The following is a 26,684-nucleotide window of genomic DNA, read 5'->3' as shown; positions in this document are numbered from 1 at the left end:
CTCATAATCAGATATGAACAAGTGACTGTTAATTTATTGTTCTCCTTGTGCACTGTTTTATCAGTGCCTCACTCTACAGATGTGGGGTGCTTTATTCTGATGAAACTTTCTTTAAATGGCAATATTCATATGTTAATATTTATAGCTTTTAACTTTTTTACTCAATTTTAAAGGTTTTTTATTGAATATTGATACGTTATTGCCATTTTTTGTACAGTGTGATTGTTGGATAATGTGGTTTATTAGTCTTTGGTTTGGAATATGTATTTTACAGACAATGTTAAAAAACTATTGATCTATATTCAATGTGCAATTTACAGCATTTATGCAGTAATTAACTTTGTGGAAAAGAACAGAAATAGTATTTTTTCTCTTTTCATGACATGTGATGGCACTGTTGCACTTTAAATGGGTGGTCAGCCCCCGTGACGTCATGTGATCAAGGCTATCTCTAGCCGAAACGCGTCATGGCGGACTGGTGCTGGGCTTAAAAACCAAATAAATTAAATATTGCACCACTCTGGGTCTTGCTGGTTCCTGTCTGTTCGTGTGGTTGTATTGCTGTGCCTACGGACCTTTTGGAGCTTGACATACTTATATATATATATATATGTTTTTATACACACATATATACACACATTCATATATGTATATTATTATTAATTTTTGTAACTGAAAAATGCAGCCTTAACCACAAGACTAGACAATGCTGATACAAACTGCATTTGTTTTAATAAACATAAATGCTTTTAATTACCTTAGTATCACTTATTGGAGAAAAAAAACACAAGCAGGAAATTCAATAGAGTGGCATACTCTCTCTATTGAATTTCCTAAATAGCAATGGAACAGTAAAGGCATTGTGAGCCCATAGGCTGCATTGAAAGCAACCAGCAGAAGAGAAAACACTGGCACTGTGCCTTTAAGGCAGCCAGGACACCCTGCCTCCCATCATGCCTCAGGGGTGACAGGTAGGTCAGTTGTTCCTTACGGTGATCCGAAGATACAGATAAAGGTGACCAACGCTAGGGGAGACACTGCTGTATAACCGATGCTCAGTGTGAGATCTGCAGCTCATATGCCTCGAACGGAAAATGCTACTTACCAGTATGCATATGTTGTTGGCATGTAGAGCTGCAGAGTCTCACACACCTACCCACCTCCCTGGGATCTGTATCTGTTCCAGTTCTATCTTACTTAGATATACTTGCATGGACATCCTTTTTTCTTTCTACTAACTCCATCATTTCCCATCATAGCGAAAAACAATCTAAGGATGGAGCCGATGCCCATGCGCACTATCGTCCAAGGGAGGAGTCACCTATCTCGTGACTACAAAGACTTCTTCCAAGACGAGAACAACATGCAATCATCCGAGCCCAACACCAGGTGGCGATCTAATGCTCAGTGTGAGATCTGCAGCTCATATGCCCCAAACCTAGGATTACAGGTAAGTAACTCATTCCTCTCTTCCAGGGGATCCTTATCAATAGTCATAAGCACTGAATTGAACAGCAAGCCCATAACATACCTCTGTGGATAAATGACCAAGAACCAAGGGCCATTGCCCTCAGCATTGAAATAGATTCCTCAAAGAGGTTTGGCCTACTTGAGTGCCTTCCCTCGTATCCGAATCAAGACAGTAGTGTCGTGTGAAAGCAAGTACCGACCTCGAAGTGGTTGCTTTGCAGATCTCAGAGATGGGAACATTTTGAAGAGGGGCCACATTCGCTGCTTTCCCCCTTGTGGAGTGTGCCTTAGACATAGCCGCTTGGAGTTTGTTGGATAACGGGGCGGCCAGCTTGATACACAAAACTATCCATATGGAGATGCATTGTTTGGATGCCAGAAAACCTGTTCTAATGGAACCATAGTTAACAAAAAAATGATCAGATATACTAAGGGTCTTAGTTTTGTCTAGGTAGAACATCCTTTTCAGGTCTAGAGAGTGGAGAGACCTCTCAGCTGGTTGAGTTGGGAAAGCAAGTAGGAAGTGAAAGTGTCTGGCTAACATGAAAGCCAGCCACTACCTTAGGCAAAAAGGAAGGGTGGGTTCTCAGCACTACCTTGTTGCTGTGAAAGACTGTGTACAGCTCCTTAGAGCAGAGGGCTTGGATTTCGCTTAGTCTGCGAGTCGAGGTGATGGCTACTAAAAAAACGTTTTCCACATTAGATGTTGAATGGTTGCTGTGTGAAAAGGTTCAAATGGGGGACTGTAGGAAAGTGCCCCTTTTTTTGCGTGGTTGTCCCCCACTGTTTGCCTGATGTTGATGCTCTTTTGACTGATGTTGATGCTCTTTTCACTAAGTGTGCCCTGGGTTCCTGCCAACCTGGTACCCAGGACCTATGTTCTTTCCCTAAAACTGTACTGTTGCACAACCAATTTGAAACTCTCTGGCCCCATGCAAGTCCCTTGTAAAAGGTGCCATGGGCACTGTGATCAGAGAAGGCCTTTAAGGGCTGCAGCACATATTGTGCAACACTTAGAGGCCCAGTGCCCTGAGAGACAGACAGACAGACAGACAGACACACACACACAGCCATTGTAGGTTGCATATTTTGGTGCAGAGCAAAGTGAAGAGTCAACATAGTACACATCCCTGAGTGCCATGACTACTACCCATTGCCTATGGCGTAGATTAGCCACCCCTCTAGCTGGTTGCACTATGTCACTGGTGAGGGTACAGGTGCATGACCCCTGTACCTCTACAGTATCTAAGTCCATTCTTCGACATTGTAAGTACAGTAAATCCATGAAGAGTATATGTTCTGGGAGTTTGTCTTTACAAACTCAATAGCACCATAATGGCTTTACTTAAAACTGGAAAGTTTGATATCAAACTTCTCAGCACATCGAGCCCACACTGATGCCAGTGTGGGATTTAATGCAAAATGCACTCCGAGATCATCTTAAAGCTGCCCCTAAAAAATGACCTAACGCACAAGTTACTTACCATTGGTAACGATATATCTGTAAGAAACATTAGTGTTAGATTCCTTACCTTAGAATATCCCAAGGCGTCAGACTGGATCCGGAAAGTTTACGTCAGCAGTACCCCTGCGCGTCAGAAGGCACCGTCTGCGGCTCCACATCCGGCGTCAGCGTGATCGCGGGGATGACGTCGGAGTACTTAGACGCCGTCCTCGCGCGTGGACGTCAGTTCTGTACATAGCTTTCTGCGCCAGTAATGCAGAGCCATGATAGAAACCGATTATAACAATTAGATTATGGGTTTGCTTATATTGAACCGCACTTCTCCACAGTAATGCCAGTTGTACTGGAATAGTAAAATGGTGTTTATGGCAACCCAGGCCAGGGTGCTTGAGGGTATAAGACACCTACCCACCAAGGTGTCCGTTAGTCCTTGGATTCAGCCGAATCCAGGTCACATGAAAGAAAACAAGATACCCAAGCTACACCAACAACAGTTTTTTCACGTGGAGGGGCGCATATATATTCTTACATACAAATCACTTACTCTTTCAACGCCCTGTCTCCACAAAGTCCATAAGAAATTTCAAATAGAACCAAAAAGATAGTCCAATCAAAAAGCTTCCGTCTTGAAGTCTGTTTTTTAATTTCCACAAGTTTGCAATAATCCAAAAGATAGCCGACGCGCGTTTCGCCCTCAGGGCTTTCTCAGGGCTTAGTTTTGTCTGGTACGATCTGGAAATAGTGGAAATAATTCTGTTCGCTATAGTGTCCCTTAATGTATAATGTTTCAATTCGCGTAAAATTAGGGCACACTCGTGAGTCAATGATCAATGTTCAGGCTTCAAAATATATGCTGTACTATTCAGAGAACGAATATCATATTGTCAAATGCTGCAATCCATTGGAGTTTGCCAATCCAAGTATATAGGGTGGCCACAATCAAGAAGGATTATGATAGATCCAAAATGCTTAAGTTTAATCGTTGAAAACCATGGTAGGTTTCCGGTCGGTTTGTGTTCCGACTTTCATCGGATAGAAACCGACACTGGTGCCATGAAACTAGGGCCCTGAAAGGGATGTCCTTACCCTAGATATCGGTTTGCAGAACGGGGAGGATGGGTGGGGCGGTAAGGAATCTAACACTAACTAATGTTTCTTACAGATATATCGTTACCGAAGGTAAGTAACTTGTGCATCTGGAAGATTCCTTACCTTAGAATAGATACCCCAGCAATGCCAACCCCGGTGGTGGGTCTGCGAACCAAGATCACACCAGAAAGTCCTGGAGAACGGAACGGCCGAAAAAGCCATCTCTCCGGACTTGGCTGTCCAGGCAGTAGTGCCTAGCAAACATGTGCAGCGAGGCCCACGTAGCAGCTTGACAGATGTTCTGCAAGGGGACTCCCAGACGCAGTGGCCAGAGTAGAATGGGTGCGCAGCCCGACAGGTGGCTCCTTTTTTGCCAAGGAGTAGCAAACCTTGATGCACAAGACGACCCACCGAGAGATGGTCGGTTTGTGCACCGCCCGTCCCTTCTTAGCGCCCACGTAACCAACAAAGAGCTGGTCGTCCACCCGGAACTGGCGTATGAGATCTAGATAGAAGGAGAGTGCACATTTTGGGTCCAGACGGTGGAGTCTCTCTTCCTCTTTCGAGGGATGCGGAGGCGGAAAGAAGGTGGGCATGGTGATGGACTGCCCGTTGTGAAAGGCTGTGACTACCTTGGGCAGGAAAGAATGACGAGTCCTCAGAACAACCTTGTCCGGGTGGACAGAGAGGAAAGGAGGTTTAGAAGATAGAGCCTGGAGCTCACTCACTCTCCTGGCTGAGGTGATGGCAAGCAGGAATGCAGTTTTAAGAGTCAGAAGACGAAGAGGACAATTACGAAGTGGCTCAAAGGGAGCACACATCAGGAAAGTTAGAACAAGATTCAAGTCCCACTGAGGCATCACGAAGGGAACAGGAGGAAATGTGAGTGATGCCTTTCAAGAATCTATTTACAACAGGGGACTTGAAAAGAGAAGGCTGATCAGGAAGCCTTAAGAAGGCTGAAATGGCCGAGAGGTAGCCCTTGATAGTGCCCAGAGCAGAACCCTGGTGGGCAAGAGAAATGAGGAAGAGGCGAACCTCTGAAAGGGGGGCAGAGAGTGGATCCACAGCCTTTGCTGTGCACCACGCCACAAATTTGTTCGACCTGCAGGCGTATAATGTTTTTGTGGAGGGACGCCTGGCTGCCAGAATCACATCACAGACTTCAGGAGGCAAGTCAAATGGCCTCAACTGTCGCCGCTCAATCTCCACGCATGTAGGTGGAGACTGGACAGGTTCAGGTGGAGGACCGTCCCCTACTGCTTCGACAGAAGGTCCTCCTGAAGATGCAGACAAATCGGGGGATCGACTGACATGCTGAGTAGCTCAGGATACCAGTATCGTCGTGCCCAGTCTAGAGCCACAAGGATGACTTTGGCCCGGTCTCACCTGATCTTCTTCAGCACTCTGGGCAGAAGTGGTATAGGCGGAAAGGCATACAACAGACCGCAGCTTCACACGCGACGAAAAGCGTCGCCGAACAAATGCCGCCTTGGAAATTCCAACGCGCAGAACTGATTACATGAAACGCAATAGATGACAATCGTAAGGAAGTCCTAGATGGCCATATTGTAGGACCTCCGGTGCGATGCCGTCAAGTTCAGTGAGGGATGGTTAAGGTGAGGGTTGCTCCCGTTCAACTTGGATAGGAGTTCCGGGATGCACGGAAGCCTCCTGTGTGGTCGCCCTGAGAGGTGTAGCCGGACCGGATACTACCACTGTTGTCGCCAGTCCAGGGCAATCGAATCATCCTCGCTCTGAAGTGGTACAGCTTGGTTATAACTTTTGGAATAAGAGGAAGAAGTCGAAAAGCATACAAAAAGGCCCCATACCAATCGATCAAAAGGGCATTCCTCTTTGTCCCCAGCAGGTAATATCTTGACGCACAGACTTGGCATTTTTTGTTGGCGTCGTATGCGAAGAGACCTATTACATGGCTGGTCCCATTCCCTGAAAAGGTCTGCCACCACCTCGTCGTACAGCACCAAATCTTGGTGCTCTGCGAAATGGAAGCTCAGGGCGTCTGCTAGAGTGTTTTACTCCCCTGGCAGGTGGACCGCTGTAATGGTGAGTCCCCTGGATAGGAGCCAATGCCAATTCACCTGAGCCTCTAGGGATAGAAGGTGAGAATGGGTACCTTCCTGCCTGTTCAGGTAGTACATTGTGGTCGTATTGTCCACCTGGATCAACAAGGAGCTGGTGTGAATGGAGGGGTAGAATGTCTTGAGGGCTAGATGTACCACCCTTAGCTCCAGAATATTGATGTGAAATGCCTGTTCCTTGGTCGACCACAGACCCTGCGTTTGAAGAGATCCCATGTGGCCTCCCACCCCATGGAGAGACTCATTCCTGATCACGGTCTGTGCTGGCGGTGTTTGATAAAACGGGACTCCCCTTAGGAGATTCTTGTACAGAGTTGATCATGGAATGGAAGCTTGTGTGGACTGCGAGAAACTGATCTTGTCGTACCATTGAGCTGTACGTTGGCCCAATTGTCTTCCAGGTACTGCTACAAAGGACGCATCCTCAATCTGACATCGGGGGCCAGGAAGATACACAATGCCATCAACCCCAAGAGAAAGGCAGCTTGCGTGACTGATGCTTGAAGAGTGAGGAGAAGACAGCTGCACTTTAGAGTGATAGATGATAGTCTATCCTCCGAAGGATATACTCTTCCCGACTTGGAGTCCAGTGTGGCGCCTAGATAGGGAATTCTTTGGGACAGCTGGGAGACAGAATTGGCGAAATTGACTTGGAAACCCAGTAGTTGAAACAAGGCTAGACATGTCTGATAATGGTTTGTCCATCACCTGTTGTTTTTGCTTTTGTCACCCCGAGTGGGACGGGTATGCTCAGACGTGAGTCCCGTGCCTTCCATGCCACTGGAATCAAGCTATCCAGGCTGATGAGGGCAGAAAGCCCGAAACCAGTCCTCGGATGCTTGTTTCCAGTCCAGGGAGGACCTGGCTTGGCAGTTCGGGCTGGACTGTTCCCATGGGGCACAGGGTCAAGACTGATTTACATATGGCAGGGTTCAAACTGGAAAGGCATGGTGAGCAAAAAAACGATGGATTTAGGTCCAGATTTCTGTACCGGGGTGAATGTATAACATTGTTCTGCATTCTGTCCATCACCTGTTGTTTTTGCTTTTGTCACCCCGAGTGGGACGGGTATGCTCAGACGTGAGTCCCGTGCTCTCCATGCCACTGGAATCAAGCTATCCAGGCTGATGAGGGCTGAAAGCCCGAACCGGTCCTTGGATGCTTGTTACCAGTCCAGGGAGGACCTGGATTGGCAGTTCGGGCTGGACTGTTCCCATTGGGCACAGGGTCAAGACTGATTTGCATATGGCTGGGTTCAAACTGGAAAGGCATGGTGAGCAAAAAAACGATGGATTTAGGCGCAGATCTCTGTACTGGGGTGAATGTATGACATTGTTCTGCATTCTGTCCATCACTTGTTGTTTTTGCTTTTGTTACCCCGAGTGGAACGGGTATGCTCAGACGTGAGTCCCGTGCTCTCCATGCCACTGGAATCAAGCTATCCAGGCTGATGAGGGCTGAAAGCCTGAAACCGGTCCTTGGATGCTTGTTTCCAGTCCAGAGAGGACCTGGCTTGCCAGTTCGGGCTGGACTGTTCCCATGGGGCACAGGGTCAAGACTGATTTGCATATGGCTGGGTTCAAACTGGAAAGGCATGGTGAGCAAACAAAAAAACCGATGGATTTAGGCCCAGATCTCTGTACTGGGGTGAATGTATGACATTGTTCCGCATTCTGTCCATCACCTGTTGTTTTTGCTTTTGTCACCCCGAGTGGGACGGGTATGCCCAGACGTGAGTCCCGTGCTCTCCATGCCACTGGAATCAAGCTATCCAGGCTGATGAGGGCTGAAAGCCCGAAACCGGTCCTTGGATGCTTGTTTCCAGTCCAGGGAGGACCTGGCTTGCCAGTTCGGGCTGGACTGTTCCCATGGGGCACAGGGTCAAGACTCATTTGCATATGGCTGGGTTCAAACTGGAAAGGCATGGTGAGCAAAAAAACGATGGATTTAGGCCCAGATCTCTGTACTGGGGTGAATGTATGACATTGTGCTGCATTCTGTCCATCACCTGTTTTTGCTTTTGTCACCCCGAGTGGGACGGGTATGCTCAGACGTGAGTCCCGTGCTCTCCATGCCGCTGGAATCAAGCTATCCAGGGTGATGAGGGCTGAAAGCCCGAAACCGGTCCTTGGATGCTTGTTTCCAGTCCAGGGAGGACCTGGCTTGGCAGTTCGGGCTGGACTGTTCCCATGGGACACAGGGTCAAGACAGATTTGCATATGGCTGGGTTCAAACTGGAAAGGCATGGTGAGCAAAAAAACGATGGATTTAGGCCCAGATCTCTGTACTGGGGTGAATGTATGACATTGTTCTGCATTCTGTCCATCACCTGTTGTTTTTGCTTTTGTCACCCCAAGTGGAATGGGTATGCTCAGACGTGAGTCCCATGCTCTCCATGCCACTGGAATCAAGCTATCCAGGCTGATGAGGGCTGAAAGCCCGAAACCGGTCCTTGGATGCTTGTTTCCAGTCCAGGGAGGACCTGGCTTGGCAGTTCGGGCTGGACTGTTCCCATGGGGCACAGGGTCAAGACTGATTTGCACATGGCTGGGTTCAAACTGGAAAGGCATGGTGAGCAAAAAAACGATGGATTTAGGCCCAGATCTCTGTACTGGGGTGAATGTATGACATTGTTCTGCATTCTGTCCATCACCTGTTGTTTTTGCGATAATGGTTTAGAGCGCGCTGAGGAGATGCCCTCTTTAGTAGCCAGTCGTCCAGATAAGGATAGATGAACAGCCCTTGGCATCGTAAGGCCGTGGCTACCAGAGCCACGAACTTAGTGAAGGCTTGAGGGGCCGACTTTCGTCCAAAGGGTAACACATTGTATTGGTAATGCCTAGCCCCTACCACGAAGCGCAGGAGCTTGCAATGTTTTGTGTTGATTGGCACGTGGAAATACGCATCCTGAAAGTCTATTGAGCACATCTAGTTTCCCTGGTGAAGGTGAGGATAGATTTGACGGAGAGCCAACATGTAAAATTTGTCTTTGCGGATGCACTACTTCAGGAAGCGTAGGTCCAAAATTGGCTAGAACTCTGGTTTGGGGCCATTCTTTTGTAACAGAAAATACAGGGAGTACACCTCCTTTCATCTTTGGGAAGGAGGAACTTCCACTATTGCGGACGTTTGTAGTAGAGTGGACACTTCTCATTGCAGCAGTTGTAACTGGTCACAGACAGATTTTGCTGGGGGAATTGCCGAGGGTGGATGATGAAACCGCAGAGAGTACCCACTCTGCAGCGTATTCAATACCCATTGTTCTCTTGTAATGTTGTGCCACTCTTGTAGATGATTGGCAATACTTACCCCCCACTGGAGTGGAGACTATCGACGGAGGAAGCGACTGTTCATTGTTTTGCTGGGGTTTTTGTAGATGTGGAGGACTGGTGTGGCACTCCCCGGTTAGATGCAGAGCAGTGCCACTGGTACTGCGTTCTGGGTTCATTATGTTGCTGACGATGAGACAATTGAGGGGCTTGAACCCTCTGATAAGGCCTATGATAGTATGTCCTGTACCTGCAACGGAAATCTTTTTTTCTTTTCCAGACCTACCGCCTTCAGGGTGTCGAGTTCCGTCTTCATCTTGCCCATTTCATCATCTGTATGGGAACCAAAAAGAGAGTGACCGTTAAAGGGAAGATTCAGGATGCGTTGTTGAGCATCCAGCTTGAGTGCCGTAGGTCGGAGCCAAGAGGAGCATCTAGCACATATGCCATGTGCATAAGCATGCGCTGCCAAGGTTGCACTATCCACTGCTGCACGTATCCGAATCGCCACAAGGCCTCATTCCTGGAGAAAGTCCTCAAAGTTCTGATGATCTCCTTTGGGGAGCTTGTCCTTGAATCTTTCTAAGAGGGCCGATGCGCTGGCCACCTTAAGAAAGGAAAAGAAAACGAGTTACTTACCTGTAACTACGGTTATCCAGTATTGGTATCTTTCATAGATTCACATGCCTGAATCATTCCCCGTCGTCGAGGCGGGAGTCCCACGGTAAATAAAATATATAATAGCAGTGCCTAAAATTTCTTGTAGTAGGCTGGAAAAGCCTAAAGGCCTAACTAGGCCTCAAAACTTAGCAGCCTATCTACATCATTATGTAAAAAGACCTGAAATAGTAGCCTCAGCCAATCAGCTGTCCTCACCCTCTAGAACCTTCCCAGCTCAGGCAGTTCTCCTCAGATTTTCCCAGCACAAGTGAGAATTAGTATCCATAGCTAGAACTGCCCTCCCGGGGAGGAGGGTGGGTGCATGTGAATCTATGAAAGATACCAATACTGGATAACCGTAGTTACAGGTAAGTAACTCGTTTTCTTATCCAGTATTAGGGTATCTTTCATAGATTCACATGCCTGAATCAGAATAGCAAGCAGTAACATCATGTCTGTCGATAGAGGAAGGTGGGAGACAAAGAAAACATAAATCAATCCCCACACAACCAGGAAGGTAATAGAGTACAAAACATGTTAACATAACATATGCATCAAAACCTTCAAATATAACAGATAGGACAGCATTAGAAATATGTAAAGTTTAAAATATATAATCTTTCCAACCTTAGTGAAGAAGATGCTGCAGCACTGCATCACCAACAGCTGTGTCATCTTGAACTGCCGACTGCAGACAGTAATGTTCGGTAAAAGTGTGCACACTTTTCCAAGTAGCAGCTCGGCAAATGTTCTCTAGAGTCACTCCAGCGAAAAGGGCCGTAGATGTCGACACTGTTCTCGTGGAATGAGCTCTGACCTTCCTTGATAAAGGTCTATTGGCCTTGTCATGACAGAAGGTAATTGTGGAAGACAACCACCTGGCAATAGTTGCTTTTGTGACAGCTTGACCGAAGGTGGGTCTTCCATAGGCAACAAACAGTTGTGTAGATTTACGTATGTCTTTCGTTTTTTGCAGATAGAATTTCAGACACCTTTTGACATCAAGAGAATGTAAAACCCTCTCTGCAGGAGTTTTTGGATCCGGGAAAAAGGTTCTGAGTTTGACCGGTTGATTAATGTGGAATTGAGTTGGCACTTTAGGAATGAATTTAGGGTTGGTCCTAAGTGTAACAAAGTCTTTAGAGAATTGCAGAAAAGGGGGAGTAATAGTGAACGCCTGTATTTCACTAACTCTGCGAGCAGAAGTAAGAGCCAACAGGATTGCAACTTTCCAAGTCAGACACTTCAGTTCCGCTTTATGGATTGGTTCAAAGGGCCTTTTAAGAAGTTGGGAAAGGACTACATTAAGATCCCATTCCGGAGGAGGAGGACGAACTGGAGGAAAAGCTCTGAATAGTCCTTTAAGGAATTGTTTGATCAAGGAGGAAGAACATAAGGATGGTTTGTTGGAGTTCTTCCTGAACCTGGATATTGCTGCCAGATGTACTTTAATAGAAGAAAAGGCTAGACCTGATTTAGCTAGAGAAAGCAGGTATGGAAGGATGGCTTCAGGAGGAGCCTGCAGCGGATGAACGTCATTATCTCCACACCATGAACAAAACCTCTTCCACTTGAAACGATATGTTTTGATGGTACTTTGCGCACGTGCTTGCGACAATATCTTCCTGCATTCCGAGGGAATGTTTAGGTCTTTGAACTCTAGGAAATCAGGAGCCAAGCGTGCAAGTGCAGCGATTGAGGATCTGGATGTTGGATCTGACCGCCCTCTCTTGTCAGCATCGACATTGTCGGTTTGAGCCGAAACGGAGGCTGTTGAGACAGCAGGAGAAGCTCTTGAAACCAATATTGTCTTGGCCAACGTGGAGCAATGAGGATGAGAGTGCAGTGTTCCCTCTTCATCTTTTGCAGGACTTTCGGAATGAGCGGAATCGGAGGATAAGCGTATGCAAACATTCCGGTCCATCTCATGAGGAGGGCGTTTCCTCTTGACCCCCGTCCTGGGAACCTGCTGGCATAAAACAGGCACTTGCTGTTTTGCTGCGTGGCAAACAAATCCAGCGTTGGTCTCCCCCAAAGGCGAAAAATTGTGTCTACTTGATGTTGTTCGAGTTCCCATTCGTGACAGTCCACAAAAGTTCTGCTGAGACTGTCTGCTAGAGAGTTTTGAACCCCTTGAACATGCTCTGCTTTGAGGGATATGCGGTGACTTAAGGCCCATTCCCACATCTCCTGAGCTTGCAGTGACAGGGTAAGAGATTTCGTTCCTCCCTGTTTGTTTATGTAGAACATGCTGGTGGTATTGTCCGTGCGCACCAGGACGGACGAATTCACGATCCTTGGTAGAAAAGCTTGCAGGGAAAGAAAAATGGCCCTGAGTTCCAATATGTTGATGTGCATCTGTTGGTACTGATGAGACCATCTTCCCTGGATCTGAAGGTCCTGAAGGTGACCTCCCCAACCTTCCATGGACGCATCCGTAGTCAGAGTGAAGTCCGGAATCTCTTGGAGGAAGGTGAGGCCCGGCGACAAGTTGTGCGTCTTCGACCACCAGAGAAGAGCCTGTTTCATTTTGACAGTGACTTTGATGCGGTCGTCGAATGATCCCTCGACCTGCTTCCACTGACGAAGCAACTCTTCCTGCAACGGTCTCATTCTGAGTCTTGCCATAGGAATGAGATTGATCGCAGATGAACACATCCCCAGAAGGGAAGCATATATCCGAACTGAAAGCGACTTTTTTGCGGATATTTGTTTTGCCAGTTTGACGAGCTTGTTTTGGCGCTCCTGTGTCAAGTATGCCTTGCACTGGCATGTGTCCAAGACTGCACCCAGAAAAGTCAATTGTTGACGAGGTTGGAGCTGAGATTTTTGAGAATTGAGGGTCAGTCCCAGATTCGAGAACAGTGAAAGTGTTCTGTTGACTGCCTCCATGGTCGAGTGACTGGTTGGACCCTTTAACAGCCAGTCGTCGAGGTATGGGAACACCTGGAGTCCCAGGGACCTCAACATTGCAGCCACTGGAGCCAGGCATTTCGTGAAGATTCTGGGGGCCGATTTGAGGCCGAACGGGAGGACTTTGAATTGGAAATGGACGCCGGCCACTTGAAACCTTAGGAATTTGCGGTGGTTCGGGTGAATAGGGATGTGAAAATATGCGTCTTGCATATCCAGAGAAGCCAGAAAGTCTCCTTCGTTGAGACAATTCAGAATGTCCTTCAACGTCACCATGCGGAAACTCTGTTTCTTTAGATATTTGTTGAGTTTGCGCAGATCCAATATTGGACGCCACTCTTCTGAATTTTTCTCCACAAGGAAGAAGCGTGAATAAAAGCCCAGCCCTTTCTGAGAAGGATGGACTAGTTCTATTGCGTTCTTGCGTAGCATCTTTAAGGCTTCTTTGAAGAGTAAGCGCAGGCGAGGGGGACCCCTGGGCGGCGTTGTGGGAGGCTTTTGTAAAAACTCCAAAGTGTGTCCCTTGCTGACCAAATCCAGGACCCACTGATCTGAAGTTATCTTCCGCCATTGATGGTAAAAGGCGGAAATCTTGGCGCCCACGGGAAGGGAAGGAGGGGTGGCCGACATCCGGCAAAGCTCATTGGCGCTTGTTAGAATCTCTCCCTTGATTGCCTGAGCGCCGTTTCCCTCCTTGCCGAGAGAAAGAACCAGAAGCAGACTGCCGGTTAGAAGATTGGTAGTAGGGCTTGTTGTAGGAAGATTGATACTGTCGATTTTGTTGGTTTGAATAATTTCCTCTGGAAGAGTAACCACGACCTCTTGCACCTCTAAAGGACCCTCTCTTGTATTGCACGGTTCCCAGAGATTTCGCTGCATCGGTATCGGTTTTAATAGCCAATAAAGCGTCATCAATGTGCTTTCCAAACAATGACTCACCATCGAAAGACATGTCAAAGATTTTGGTTTGGACCTCAGGTCTAAAAGTGGTAGCCTTGAGCCAACCTTGACGTCTAAGCACAATTGCTCCAGCCAATTGTCTAAAGTTGGTATTAGAAATGTCTAGGGCGCAATCAATAATTTCTGAGGCCGCCCTTTCGCCTTCCTGCACAATTCTGCGTACATCCATCTGTTGATCCTCCGGGATCAGCTCAAGATATTCCGTGAGCTCAGACCACATTTGTCTATCATAACGAGCCAGGATAGCTAAAGAATTAGCCGCTTTAATGGATGCTGCTGCGTTTGCTGAAAATTTCTTCCCAATGGCGTCAAGCCTTCTTCCCTCCTTGTCAGGTGGCGTTGAGATGGGAGCAGAAGGATTTTTGGACTTTTGCTGCGCAGCTTGAGAAATGACCGAATCCGGTCGAGGATGGCCGATTAAACAAGCAGGAGTATCGGATGGTGCTCTATACTTTTTGTCTATCCTCTGCAAAACGGCTGGAATGGAAGCTGGTGTTTTCATTATATTGAGGCCTTCCTTCCATATATAGTCAATAATAGGTATGGCTCTGATCACTCTCCGATACCCCTCCTTAAAGTCATGTAAAAAGCAGTCCGACTGCTCAACTGTGACAACCAATTCAAATCTATTAGCAGCTCTCTGCATAATATTGTGAAAACCCCCAATATCTTCAGGCGGAGACTCTGAAGGACGGGGAGGAGGCGGAGAAGGTGTAGGGATGACATAATCCTCCCAAGGGTCCACTGGAGTGTTATCCGGTAATTCTCCCTCCTCTCTACTTTCGTCACCATCAGAGGACGAACTGTCCACAACCTGAGGAATTGGTGAAGTACGTGGTTGTGGTGACAAAGGAGCTCTTGGCGACGGAGGTCGTGGCCCGGGAATCGGAGCAGATGACCCAGCGGGCGCACCCTCATTGGGTGGAAATCTCTGGCGATAATCTGCCAACATAGCTTGCAAATCCTGTATTAAGGAAGTTGGCAAATGTGCTGTGTCCTCAGACCGAGGAAGTCTAGAATGAGGTGACTGATATGGTGTGGAATAGACGTCATGCGTATATTGTTCCTGAACCTCCTCTTCATCATCCTCTTGAAGTTTAATATGCAATTGAGAAGGGTGACAGGCAATCCCAAAGGGGTCATCATCCTCTTCCCCTTCATCTGACTCTCCTTGCATGTATGTCTCCAAAATGTGCGATGGCAAAAGTGGAGAAATATGTGAATAATCCTGTCTTTTATAAGTTTTCATTTGAAAATGAGTGAATTGTATCTTTGCTGGCGGGGAACCGTGCAGCCGATGAGCAGAAGTCCCAGTAAACGGATTCTCCGTCGACGGCGCTGCCAATGCTAAAGATCTTGCCGTCGACGAGGTCGTCAAAGGTATTGTCGTTGACGAGTCCTTCGACGTTGAGAGCGTCGATAATGCCGTCGTCGACGAGGCCGTCCTCGGCGGGTCCCTCGTCGTCGAGACCGTCGACGGCGTCTTCGTCGACGAGTCCCTCGTCGACGGGACCGTCGATGGTGTCTTCGTCGACGAGTCCTTCGTCGACGGGACCGTCGATGGTGTCCTCGTCGACGAGTCCTTCGTCGACGGGACCGTCGATGGTGTCTTCGTCGACGAGCCCTTCGTCGTCGGGGTCGTCGATGGTACTTTCGTCGACGACGCCTTCGTCGACGTGTCCGATGTTTGTGTCTTCGTCGACGAAATCTTCGTCGACGAGGTCGTCGATGATGTCTTCGTTGACGATGAGGTCGTCGATGACGGCTTCGACGACGAGTCCTTGGGAGACAATGTCTTCGTCGACGACGGCCTTGCGGTCGTCGACGGAGCAGACGGTTTAGTCGATGGAGCCTTCGTAGAGAAGGATTTCAAAGACTGTGACTTGGTTTTTGATATCAAAGGTGGTACAGACATCAAAGGTGACGTGATAGCTGAAGTGGTAACCACAGAAGTAGAAGAGGAGGTAGAAGTCCAAGTAGTAGTAGGTACAGACACCAGAGATATAGTTTTGGCCTGGGTAGTACTCACATGTGAAGAAGCCGATGCACTCTTAGAGGGTTCTGAAGCTTTCTGAGAGGTTTTCAACATTTTCTTTCTCTCAGGAGAAGCATTGTCTGTGGATCTAGCTCTCTTGCTAGAAGTTGAGGCTTTGTCCTCCTCATCAGCGGATGAAGACTTTAGCCACAAAAGAACCCTTGCCTCCCTATCCCTGATGGTTTTCTGAGGGAAGGTACGGCAAATTCTACAGTCCTTCACCACATGTGAAGGGTGCAGGCAATAAATACAATCCGAGTGCTTGTCATCCACATGGACTCTCTTCTTGAAGCAGGTTCCACAAGGTTTGAAAAGAGCTTTCCTTTCAGACATTATAAGCTTGAAAATCCAAAAAACTGAGTAGGCACTCAGGGAGACTCCCTTACACACGAAGTGCGGTGAAAATCTGAGGAGAACTGCCTGAGCTGGGAAGGTTCTAGAGGGTGAGGACAGCTGATTGGCTGAGGCTACTATTTCAGGTCTTTTTACATAATGATGTAGATAGGCTGCTAAGTTTTGAGGCCTAGTTAGGCCTTTAGGCTTTTCCAGCCTACTACAAGAAATTTTAGGCACTGCTATTATATATTTTATTTACCGTGGGACTCCCGCTTCGACGACGGGGAATGATTCAGGCATGTGAATCTATGAAAGATACCCTAATACTGGATAAGCTGAGGTACCACAAACTTTCCTACCCCAGAAAATCTTGGGCTCTGCTCTCCTTATCAGGAGAACAGTCGATTAAGACATCACTGCATAAGTCTTTTGAATCCGGTGAAGGATCTGCCTTCAAAAACAGTGTACCTTGTTCTCGTGCTTTGTATGTTTTCTAAATCCTTGCAGGAGCGGACTTAAGGGATGCCGGCGTGACAAAGGTGTCCACAATGGTCTGTACACTAATCTGTGGTGTAGAGTTTAAAAAATAACCAGAGGTTTTGTCAGAGTCGTAGGCATTTCTATTTTCAATTTATGTACCTCTCTAGCCAATACCTCGTGGAAGGTGTTAATATTATCCACTGGTGAGACACTTGAAGGCGGGTTTCCGTCAGAGTAGGAGAGTAGTCTCTTTGACTAGTGCGTGGAAGAGGACCACGTGGGAGACCGATGCCTAGGCGGTGTACGATGTCTACCAATCAGTGTGGCTGTTCGTGGTCTTCTGTCCGAAGCTGAAACCTTGAACCAAGATGAGGCAACATTCTCACCGACAAAGCACCCTCAGCAGCCATAAAATCCAGCTGTGCCCTAATTTGAGCTTTCTGCACCAGAACCAATGGATTCAGCAGGAGCTCGACATGACTCGTCTTACTTTGAAGGACCCTCACTGGCCAAAGCCTTGGACCTTGCCTGAGGATAATGACTTCCACTGAGTAGACTAAATCCAATGGTAAAAACTTTGACTGGGAAGAATAATTGGTGTATCAAGCTCTCTGTTTCATCACAGTCTGCTTTAAACCGTCGCTTTGTGCCTTCAACCCTTAAAATTGTAGATCTCTACATACAATTACCCAATCTAATAATCTTGGTGCTTTTTTCTCATTAATGATTTCTCAATTTTTCTAAATTAGCTTAGGATTTTCTTTACTTTATAAATTGTTACTGGTTGAATTTAACGCACATAATCTGGAGATTACCGGAATCTTGGCCATTGCTACAAGGAGGGTGGGGGTATGGGTGGTTGGGTGAGGGAGAGAGTCACTCAGAACTGTGTAATGACCCAACCAGTTTGTGATTATTAAGTTGGTAGGAATCACCCCCTCTCAAATGAATAACTCAATTTCTAATGGCCAGATTGAAGTGTTTACAAAGACATTTACCATTTTGCCCACTGTGCCTATTTTTCTGCCTTCACTGTACAGACGGTGGCTGCAATGCTGGCCCTATGGGGAGCTGTTGCTACAATAATTGGATCAGTCTTTATTTGATTTAACCGGCATTCAGACGTATATTAATAGTTTTCAGGTGTGCAATTTTAGGTGGAGAGATGGAAGAGTGCTTCATACAAAAAACCATTCTCCCAGAGTTGTTCCAATATTGAATGGCTCTAAATGACTTGCAGATTTATCTTTGAAGTTAAACTGAAACATGCATTTTCAGTAGTGGATACTGGAAAATTTTGTTGAGATTTGCTCCTCAAGCTACGGAATTTTCAAACATCTTAAGGGTGGGAGTCAATAGCAACTGCATCCGCAGGGCTTTCAGGCTGTGCCACGTAGTTGTAACATAGGTTCTACTGTGGCTGGCTTTGGGTGTTCTTTGTTTTAAATGCCACCCATCATTACCAAAGGAATACCACTTCACATTGCAATTACCGGGGGCTGTAGGTTTGTGAGGGCCTAGAGATAAGTATTGAAGCAGTGTCGAAGTCCTACATACAATTCTTGAATCACACTCGGAGATCTTAAATATCAACTGCAACATCCATCTTTGAGGGTGAAGCCTCTTGTGGGCGATGGATGTTCTAAATGAGGCCATCTAGTTGACAAGCCACTGTTTTTACACTGAAAATTAGGAAGACAGTGCTTCTGATATCTAGATCAGGCTCTCAAAGGCGACCTACGGAAGACGTTTATAGCTGCAGCATTTGGCCTTTTCTCTTCAGAAAGCAAACAGTCAGCTTGTCAAATGCGCATGTACCAGATTTCAGCAGGGTGAAAAAGAAGCTCTCTGGTTAGTACTCCTATGGAAGGTCCGGCTCCAAGACTGAAAACCAGTCCTTTTTTTTTTTTAAGGTAACTGTGGAGAAAAATCTTACATAGGTCACAACCTTATCGGACATAAACAGAGTGCAGACAGTAAATGCATTTCAATTGACTCTTTAGAGAACATTGTCTTTGCTCCACCTTTATAGAGTTCTTTGTTTAAGCAGGAGTCTCTAAATTTCACAGTGAAAGAAGGACCCAGAAGATGATCAGCACCTGGCATGAGTACAGATCTCTCAGCAACAGGGAAGGAAACATTCCCAACAGTTGCAGCTTGGAAAGGAAAATGACTTGTACTGTGAGCATTGTGCATGGAGAGGTCTGAAAAAAGTACTCTTATTTTCTTTCTGGACATTCAATAGAGCTGTGCAAGATCACTTGTTTTATTTCCTCAGGACAAATCTAAGTCGAATAAACCAACAGAATTAATTTTAGCACTATTTTAATGAGTAGATTTATAGGGTCACAAAATAGGCCAGCTTTAAAAAAGAATGAAGGACCTAAGGACCCGATGTATAAAGCCATTTTGCACTCACAGACCATGGAATTCACCAATGACCTTAAAAGGGCTATTAACGTACGAAAGGGTTTTTATGAGACAGGAAATTCTTTTTGACTAGTAAAAGGACGTTTGTGATCCTTTCTGAATTGCAAATAGTAAGTTGATGTAAATGCTAACAACTTCCTATTTGCAATTTTGATAGGAGCGTCTCAATGGTTAGTAATAATAACTGCAGTTGCAAACCACTAATGCATTACCGACCCTCAAGTTGGGGTGCTAACTAATTTGTAAAGTGGGACACATCCCCTTGGGAAACCTTCTCCTCTGTGAATCTTGTCGGCGACCTGTGGTAGGGAAAGAGGAGTAGGCAGTGGTCAAGAGGACAACTGCCTGCTTACCCTGATGTCTTATCAAATGTTTTTTTTAAAGAAAGAAGCAGCTGTACCATTAAATGAACACAAGTTGTCTAAAAACTGTTTCCTATTTTGTAAAGCAAATGCAGTAACTAAGGTCCATTCTCCATTGCAGGTCTCCAATCTTGTATTGGCAACCATTCACATGGGGTTGCTAATTGCAAACGCCCTAATTAATATTCATTATGCTGGTCGTTTTGAAGGTTTCTGTGAATAGACAATTTGAGATGCAACCTATTCGTTCAGAGTTACAAACAGCACATTAGCATATTCTTGGCTTGCAAATGGGAACATTACATAGGGCCCTAACTCAATTACGGTAATTTGTTTAAGTTTGTAAAATGTATGGATTTTCCTGCAGTTGCAGAAATCCAAACAATTGATGAATATTTTCCTATTTTGTGAGAAACTGGGGAATCTAAAGTCGCAAAAAAGAAATTTGGTGATGTTACATTACACAATTATTTGATGAGAATGGAAAACTCAATAGTTAAAACACAATGGCATTTAAAATTAACATTACATTTTGGCATGCAAAATTTGGCACAGTAACATGAATGATCAAGAGAAAAACAAAGAATACTGTACAGTAGATTATTTTGGAGGAGATTTCATGGTTTAAAGTCTAAAACTGTATGGCAGATCAAAATTTCAGATGCTTCTTTTTAGATCCCAAATGCTCCTCCAAAAGCTTGAATGTTGCTCAAAAGCTTCTGATGAAAATGTAATTTCTTTACTAAATTCTAAATGGTGAACTTTCCTTCATTTATAAGCTACATTTGTTGAAAGTAAAATTGAAGTGTGGCAACAAAAAAATAACGAACTATATGAAAAAAAGGCACCATCTTGTATCAAACAGATATTAAGTAACAAGACCGCAAGCCCACATAACATTGAGACATTATCATACTGCAGAATTCCAAATGTCACATTGTTAGAAGTGTTAAACAAGTCACACTTTTAAGTAACTAGAAGGCATGTGACAATGTAAAGTCACGTGCTTCAATGAACAAAGTTAGTTTCACTGATTAATGTCCGGTTCAGTATTTAATAATTCAATGCAAAGAACGGTTGGGTAACGTTTCATACCTGTGTTTGGTTGATAGTCGGCATTAATGAATGCAAAGGAATAATTATGAATTTATCTGGAAAGAAAAAAAAAGGTGACTTTTTTTTTTAACCTTTTTACCATTATTTAAAAAGCATAAATCTTACCACAATAGAAACAGCTTTTGTGTAAAAAATAAAATAAAATTCTGGCTTAAAAAAACTTTGCAGTTAATTTAAAGCTAGTAGTGCTGAAATTACATATGGTCATCTTTATTATTTTCTCATCAGTGTACCAAACTAATGAGGCGAGCCCCACATTAGACATCAAACACGTGCTCACCTTGCCCACCTAGTTGGTATATAATCATTCTCAGAATAATTAAGCTCCAACTTGGCTAAATCAAGGGACTTCCACCTGGAGGGTAGGCAGCGTCTACAGACCAAATAGGTTGAGTAGGACAAGTAATAATGAAGTTTTAAGAAAGCTAAAAGTGTCAAGTACCACATAGTGCGCTCATTACTGGAGATCCCTGCAGCACAAACAATCCAATCAATGTGGAACCTGCCACCAACACTGGGGCATTTCAAATGTGGACAATGCAAGGCATGCCGAACCACGATCCAAATTAAAGAGTTTACATATAAACATCATGTAATCACTTTATAGTCCTTCACGAATTGTAATTTGTTAAATGTAATTTACTGCAGTCTATGTCCTTGTGACCTTGCCTATGTAGGTCAAACACAACAGAAAGTGAAGGCCTGGATCCTGCAGCACTGCAGTCGAATCAGATGTGGGGTCCAGGGGGCACCCTTGGTGGAACACTTTCGCACTGCTGAACACAGCCCAGACCAACTGAGTTGGCTGATTCTTGAGAAAGCCTCCCTTAGCCCTCGGGGAGGTGATATTGGGGCAATACTGGATGTAAGGGAATGCAAATGGATGTCCCTTCCGGACACCATACATAATGGTTTGAATGAATCGGAGGTCAGCCATGCACAACTAGCATGCATTACACGAGAGTAGCTATACTGGCCACTGTTTACCTGAGATCAAAAACAAGATGGCCTAACGTAACCATGTCCTGTACAACATGAGATAATGTCCTCCCAGCGTGTCTTTGGAGGCAAATAGATACATGTTTTTTTTTTTAATATTCTAAATATTTTGATCACTGTAACTATGTCATGCATTAAAATGTGTAATTATCAAGTGTCAGAACACCGACCTGGCATTTAATGAGACTGTGCTATTTGTTGTATATATGTTTCTGCTCATATAGAGGAAGAGGTTTCTAATATGAATTGTAATAAGTCTTTGGTAAAACCCATATATGGCTACCATTTATCAATAGGTATACTCCCTTTCCTTTAAGGAGGCTTAGCATGCATGTTAAAAACAGTCAATCAATGTTATATGGTGTGCCTCTGAATCATAGAAAATGCTTTTTTTTCCTTACATACAGGCATAACGTGCATCTCAATATTCAACAATTGTAATACGATGTTCTATCATATGTTAACTGAATCAGATGCAGGCTCCAAAGTAACCCCATCACGCTAAGTTCACAGCCAGCCTTTGTTATACGTGGTCCCCAAGCCAAATTGTAAAAGATCATGAGCCCGGAACCTGGCTCTATATTATCTCTATACTATCCCTTGAATAGCAGCCGATTTCACCATCTGTGCTGCCCTGTTAATGTAAACTTTATTATGCATACGAGCCCGGTGTAGGCATTCATTTCCAAACATCAGTCCGTCAAGGGTCAGCTCGGTTATTACTGACACCGAGTCTGTCTTCCCCGGCTTTATGCGCTCTAAATCAGTACCTGTGTTTTGACACGTACGAGCATGTCACTAATTGATTCACACGCCGCTATATAGAGACGGAGTCAGTTCATGTGTCCCACTTCCAAGGAGGGAGACGGATTTGCGGACAGGCGGTAAGCCTTAGCACACGAGCAGCACATCCTCCAGCATGCCAGACATTGTGTGCCCCTTTAGGTGGCTCTTCTCGCTTAAGTTCTTAACCCCTGATAAGCGCGTATTTTTGTTAAATGTTTAAACCCAGCCTTTAACCAAGAGTCAGCGCGTGGCGCGCTGATCATCAACTTGTGCCCTTTTTATACAGCTGTTATAAGCCCCTTTGCTTCCATGTAACGCCACACGACGTGTCGATTCATTACTTCAAGCGGCACAACCTCTAGCAGGCCTGTTCATCTGTGTAACCTTTATGTGGTTCTTCCTGCATGCATTCTTAACCCTTATTCCGCCGACTGTGCAACCCAGCCTTTAACCAACAGTCAGTGGTGGCACGCAGATGCGCAACTCGTGCGCTTTTTAAACAGTCGTTTTAAGTCCTTCTGCTTCCATATAACGCCAACACGGCGTGTATATGCATTGTCTCAACCCAGTAAAACCCATTGGATATTGCCTAGCACCCCTGAGTTCGAGGAGGCGCCAGCACACACGCTGCGGCCTAGGCCACGCGCACCTCAACTTTAATAAATCCCAATACAACGCTAGCGTGTTCGTTATTTCAGGCGCATGAATATTCAATGCTGTTTGAACTCAGACCTGTACCGAGAGTAAGCATTTTTTAGCATTTCATTTTATTTATTTATTTTGATACCCCCTAAGCGCCAGCAGGTACGCTGAGACCCAGGCCACACTCGGTTTAACCTTAATAACCAGAGTTTGGAGTCGGTTTATGTTACTGGAATTTCACTACTCTTACTCTCCCCCTCCAGAGACTTCTACACGGAGCTGTTTTGCCCGGATTTTTAGTAATATATTGGATTAACTCTTCGACCCAGCTGATTCATTAAGCTTGACCACACTCCAATCATCCAGTGGATTGACACCCTCTATTGTAAGTTGACCAACAGGCCCAATCTTCCTATAGTTGATATAGTGGACCAATGAGCCACTACTGAACCTGCCTATTATTGTTGCAGGTTGTTTGCTCTCGCTCGTCCAACAGGATCCTACGCGTCCACCCTCCCCTCCAGGCCCACCGAGGACCGTTTCATGGTAAATCACTGGGCCTAGGCCCTGGATGTGCTGCCTATACCCACATTGAAATTCACAACATTGAATAGTTCGCTATGTTCGTTTCCCAGGTATCTACCCCTCCCTCTCCCCATTTCTGTCCTGAGGAAGACCCAACCTTCACTTTGGTGAAAATAAGAGAGGTACTGGTGAGGCCAAAAGGGAGCACAACAAACTGAAAGTGCTTGTGACTCAACTTGAACTGTCGGTAACATCTGTGGGGCTGAAAAGCAGGGATGTGAGAATAAGCGTCCAGCAGGTCTAACCTTATCATGCAGTTGTAGGAATCGAGGGCAGAAAGAACCTGGGCCAAAGAAAACATTTTGAACTTTTCTCTGTGCATGAAGGCATTGGGGGTGGGGGAGGACGTTGAAGGTCTCGGATAGGAGGGAGGCTTCTGTCCTTCTTCAGCACAAGAAATAACAAGAGTAACAGCCAGTTTCCCACTCCTTTGGCCAGAAAGAGTCTGCACCTCATGGGATATGATCAACAGAGTTTTTGCTATCAGGCATTCCATTGAAAGTGGCAGGTGTGGTAGGTTCCAAAAAGCTGGCAGGGTGTAGCCTCATTGGACAAACTGCAGGACCCATTTGTCGGATTGTATGTTTTGCCATCCCCTGCAAAAAGTGGTTGATGCTACCACCGTCTGGATGGCTGTGTACCGCTACGGGTGCACTAAAGAGGTTTTGAGGTACTTACTGGAGGCATGTGGCGGTAGACTGGGCAGAGCGTTGCTTCTGATGGCCAAGTTGCTCCCTTCCTGATCCACGGCCTTGATCTTGGAAGGGCTGGGAAACCTTCTATGCTGATGATAGGGACTGGCGCTGTCTATTTGCTGGAGGTACTGTCGGGCTGGAGCAGAAAGACCCAGAGAGCATGCCATTGCCGAACAGGCAGGGGAATCCGCTCCCTGGCATTCCACAATGCTTCGCTAACAAGTTACATAGCTGTAGGCACCTTATGGTAGTGCAGGAAATTTCCCATCTGTAGAGAACAAGGCTGGAGGGAATTGTGCATTAAAAGAAATTGATGCAGCGTGATACTGTGTACCCCCCTTGCATGATTCAAAGCTGTACATAATAGCAGCTTCAAGATTGATGCTGCACATCCTATGCTGGATGTCAGATCAAGCAGCATGAAAATTGTGAAATAGCGGATGTTCTTAGACCTTACAAACTGAAGTTATTTCTCCCAACACTGTTTTCAAAGCCTAACTGGACAACTCTGTTGAGTATCAAATGCCTATATCATCACGAAAATCACCACAAGAGTCAAATCCCAAGTACCAGATGGGGGAGGGGGAGTTTCTGCGCTACTTACAGTTGAGACATGCATTACACTATAATTTGAAAGCCACGGATAAGCTGCCAGAATATGCCCCGCTGAGGATAGGCTGCTGCTTGATCGAATGCTTAATAAGGCTATCTCACTCATGTACAAAAAACTGATAAATAACACGCCTGACCCTTTGGGACCCCTGCGGGAGGCCTGGGAGACAGATCATGGACTCCTGGAGGACGACGATTGGGCGGAGGCTTTACAAAGCTCCAGGGAAATAGTGATAAGGGCGAGATTCCGCTTAATACAGCTCCGAAATTCCGCATAGGTCATATGTCCCTGGGACAGTACATAACCGTATAGGCTTTTGTACGTCTGAGAAATGTGTACAGGGATGTGTGGAGACCGGAACATTCTTCCACATCCTTTGGGCATGCAGAAGATCCAAAGCTACTGGGTGGAACTAACCCAGGTCAAGTCTGAGGTAGTAGGCGCCACGGTGCCGGTGGATGTCAGGTGGCATGTCCTGGGTGTAATAGGAGACGTAGTATGGCCCAAATGGACCACAGTCTGGCACGCACTGGCGGGGGTAGTGGCAAAAAGAAATATTACTAGACTGTGGGGAGTGGCCGAGATCCCAACGGTTGAGGGCTGGGAAAACGATCTGGACTGGGATCAAAGGGCAGAACAAACTGTGTACCAAAGTAGAGGATGCCCACGAAAATGGGAAACGATCTGGGGAGCTTGGATGGCCTACAGGGGAGATTTTTCAAGTGCTTGAGTGATGCCTTTCAGTAGGATGCTAGTGGTCTCAGATTATCCATGGTCACTTTGGTAATAGTTAAGATTTGGTGAACTGTGCATTGTAAATGATGTAATTTGTATGTGCTGCTCCAGTGCTGTGTATATTGTACAATTATTATGGAAGCATGTTGCTTATGGTTAATAAAAAGAACTTAAAAAAAATAAAAGAGTCAAATCCCACGAAGGTACCATGAACAGAGTAGAAAGAAACCGGTAAAGTAAACATTTCACAAAATGTGCCACTAATGGCGATCTTAACAATGATGACTGTTCAGGGAGGTACATGAAAGCTGGCACGTCAGTCAGGAAAACCTGTACTGAAGACAATGATAACCCTTAGTGCACATGACAATGAAAAGAGCACAACGTAAGAAAAGTGTGATTTAATGGGTCCAAGCCTCCAAACTAGCACTTCTGCAAAAATATAAACACCGACCCATATAAATACATTTTGTCGTACGCTTTGTGGCAGCAAACAAGCTGTTTGTAACTTCATTTCAGAGGTCAAAGAACTCCCCTGGGACTGCGCAATTTCTGTGTGCAACCGTAGCATCCTGCTGCAAGAGCAGGTCCAATTTGTGCGCCGGATGTAGAGTGGCAACTGATCTGCATAAAATCGTCTCCTTGCGAAAGCCACAGCAAGCAGTCTCAGCTGTGCCTGATCCTCCCATACCCTTTTGAAGGACTTCTGGAAGAAGCAGAACCTCTGGAAATGGGTGCAGGAGGTCCACAAACCAGTTGAACCTGGAGCCATCCCGCAGAAAACCATTGAGTACAAAACACAGGACACTTCCTGTACTGGACCGTGGCAATGAGCTCAACAGGACACCACAATTCTGGCCAGAGAGAGTCAAAAGAGTACCTACCCTCATGTTGAGGTAATCTGGTAGATGGGCTGCTACTGGGAAAATTCCCCAATCACTG

General features: G+C 45.7%; 1 protein-coding gene across 4 annotated transcripts in view; it reads right to left on the bottom strand.

The window, feature by feature from the left end:
- The window catches only part of DHX36 (DEAH-box helicase 36), a 445,724-nt gene that overhangs the window by 198,606 nt on the left and 220,434 nt on the right, over positions 1 to 26,684 (bottom strand). For all 4 annotated transcript variants that reach the window (XM_078667890.1, XM_078667891.1, XM_078667892.1 and 1 more), the window contains one exon: positions 20,667 to 20,722. In XM_078667890.1, coding sequence (XP_078524016.1) covers positions 20,667 to 20,722 — 56 coding nt within the window. The remainder of the gene's footprint in view (positions 1 to 20,666; positions 20,723 to 26,684) is intronic.

The sequence above is a fragment of the Lissotriton helveticus genome, chromosome 11 (assembly GCF_964261635.1).
Source record: "Lissotriton helveticus chromosome 11, aLisHel1.1, whole genome shotgun sequence".
Classification (NCBI taxonomy): Eukaryota; Metazoa; Chordata; class Amphibia; order Caudata; family Salamandridae; genus Lissotriton; species Lissotriton helveticus.
Note: the sequence above shows the minus strand (reverse complement) of the source record. Positions and strands in the feature narration are given on the sequence as shown.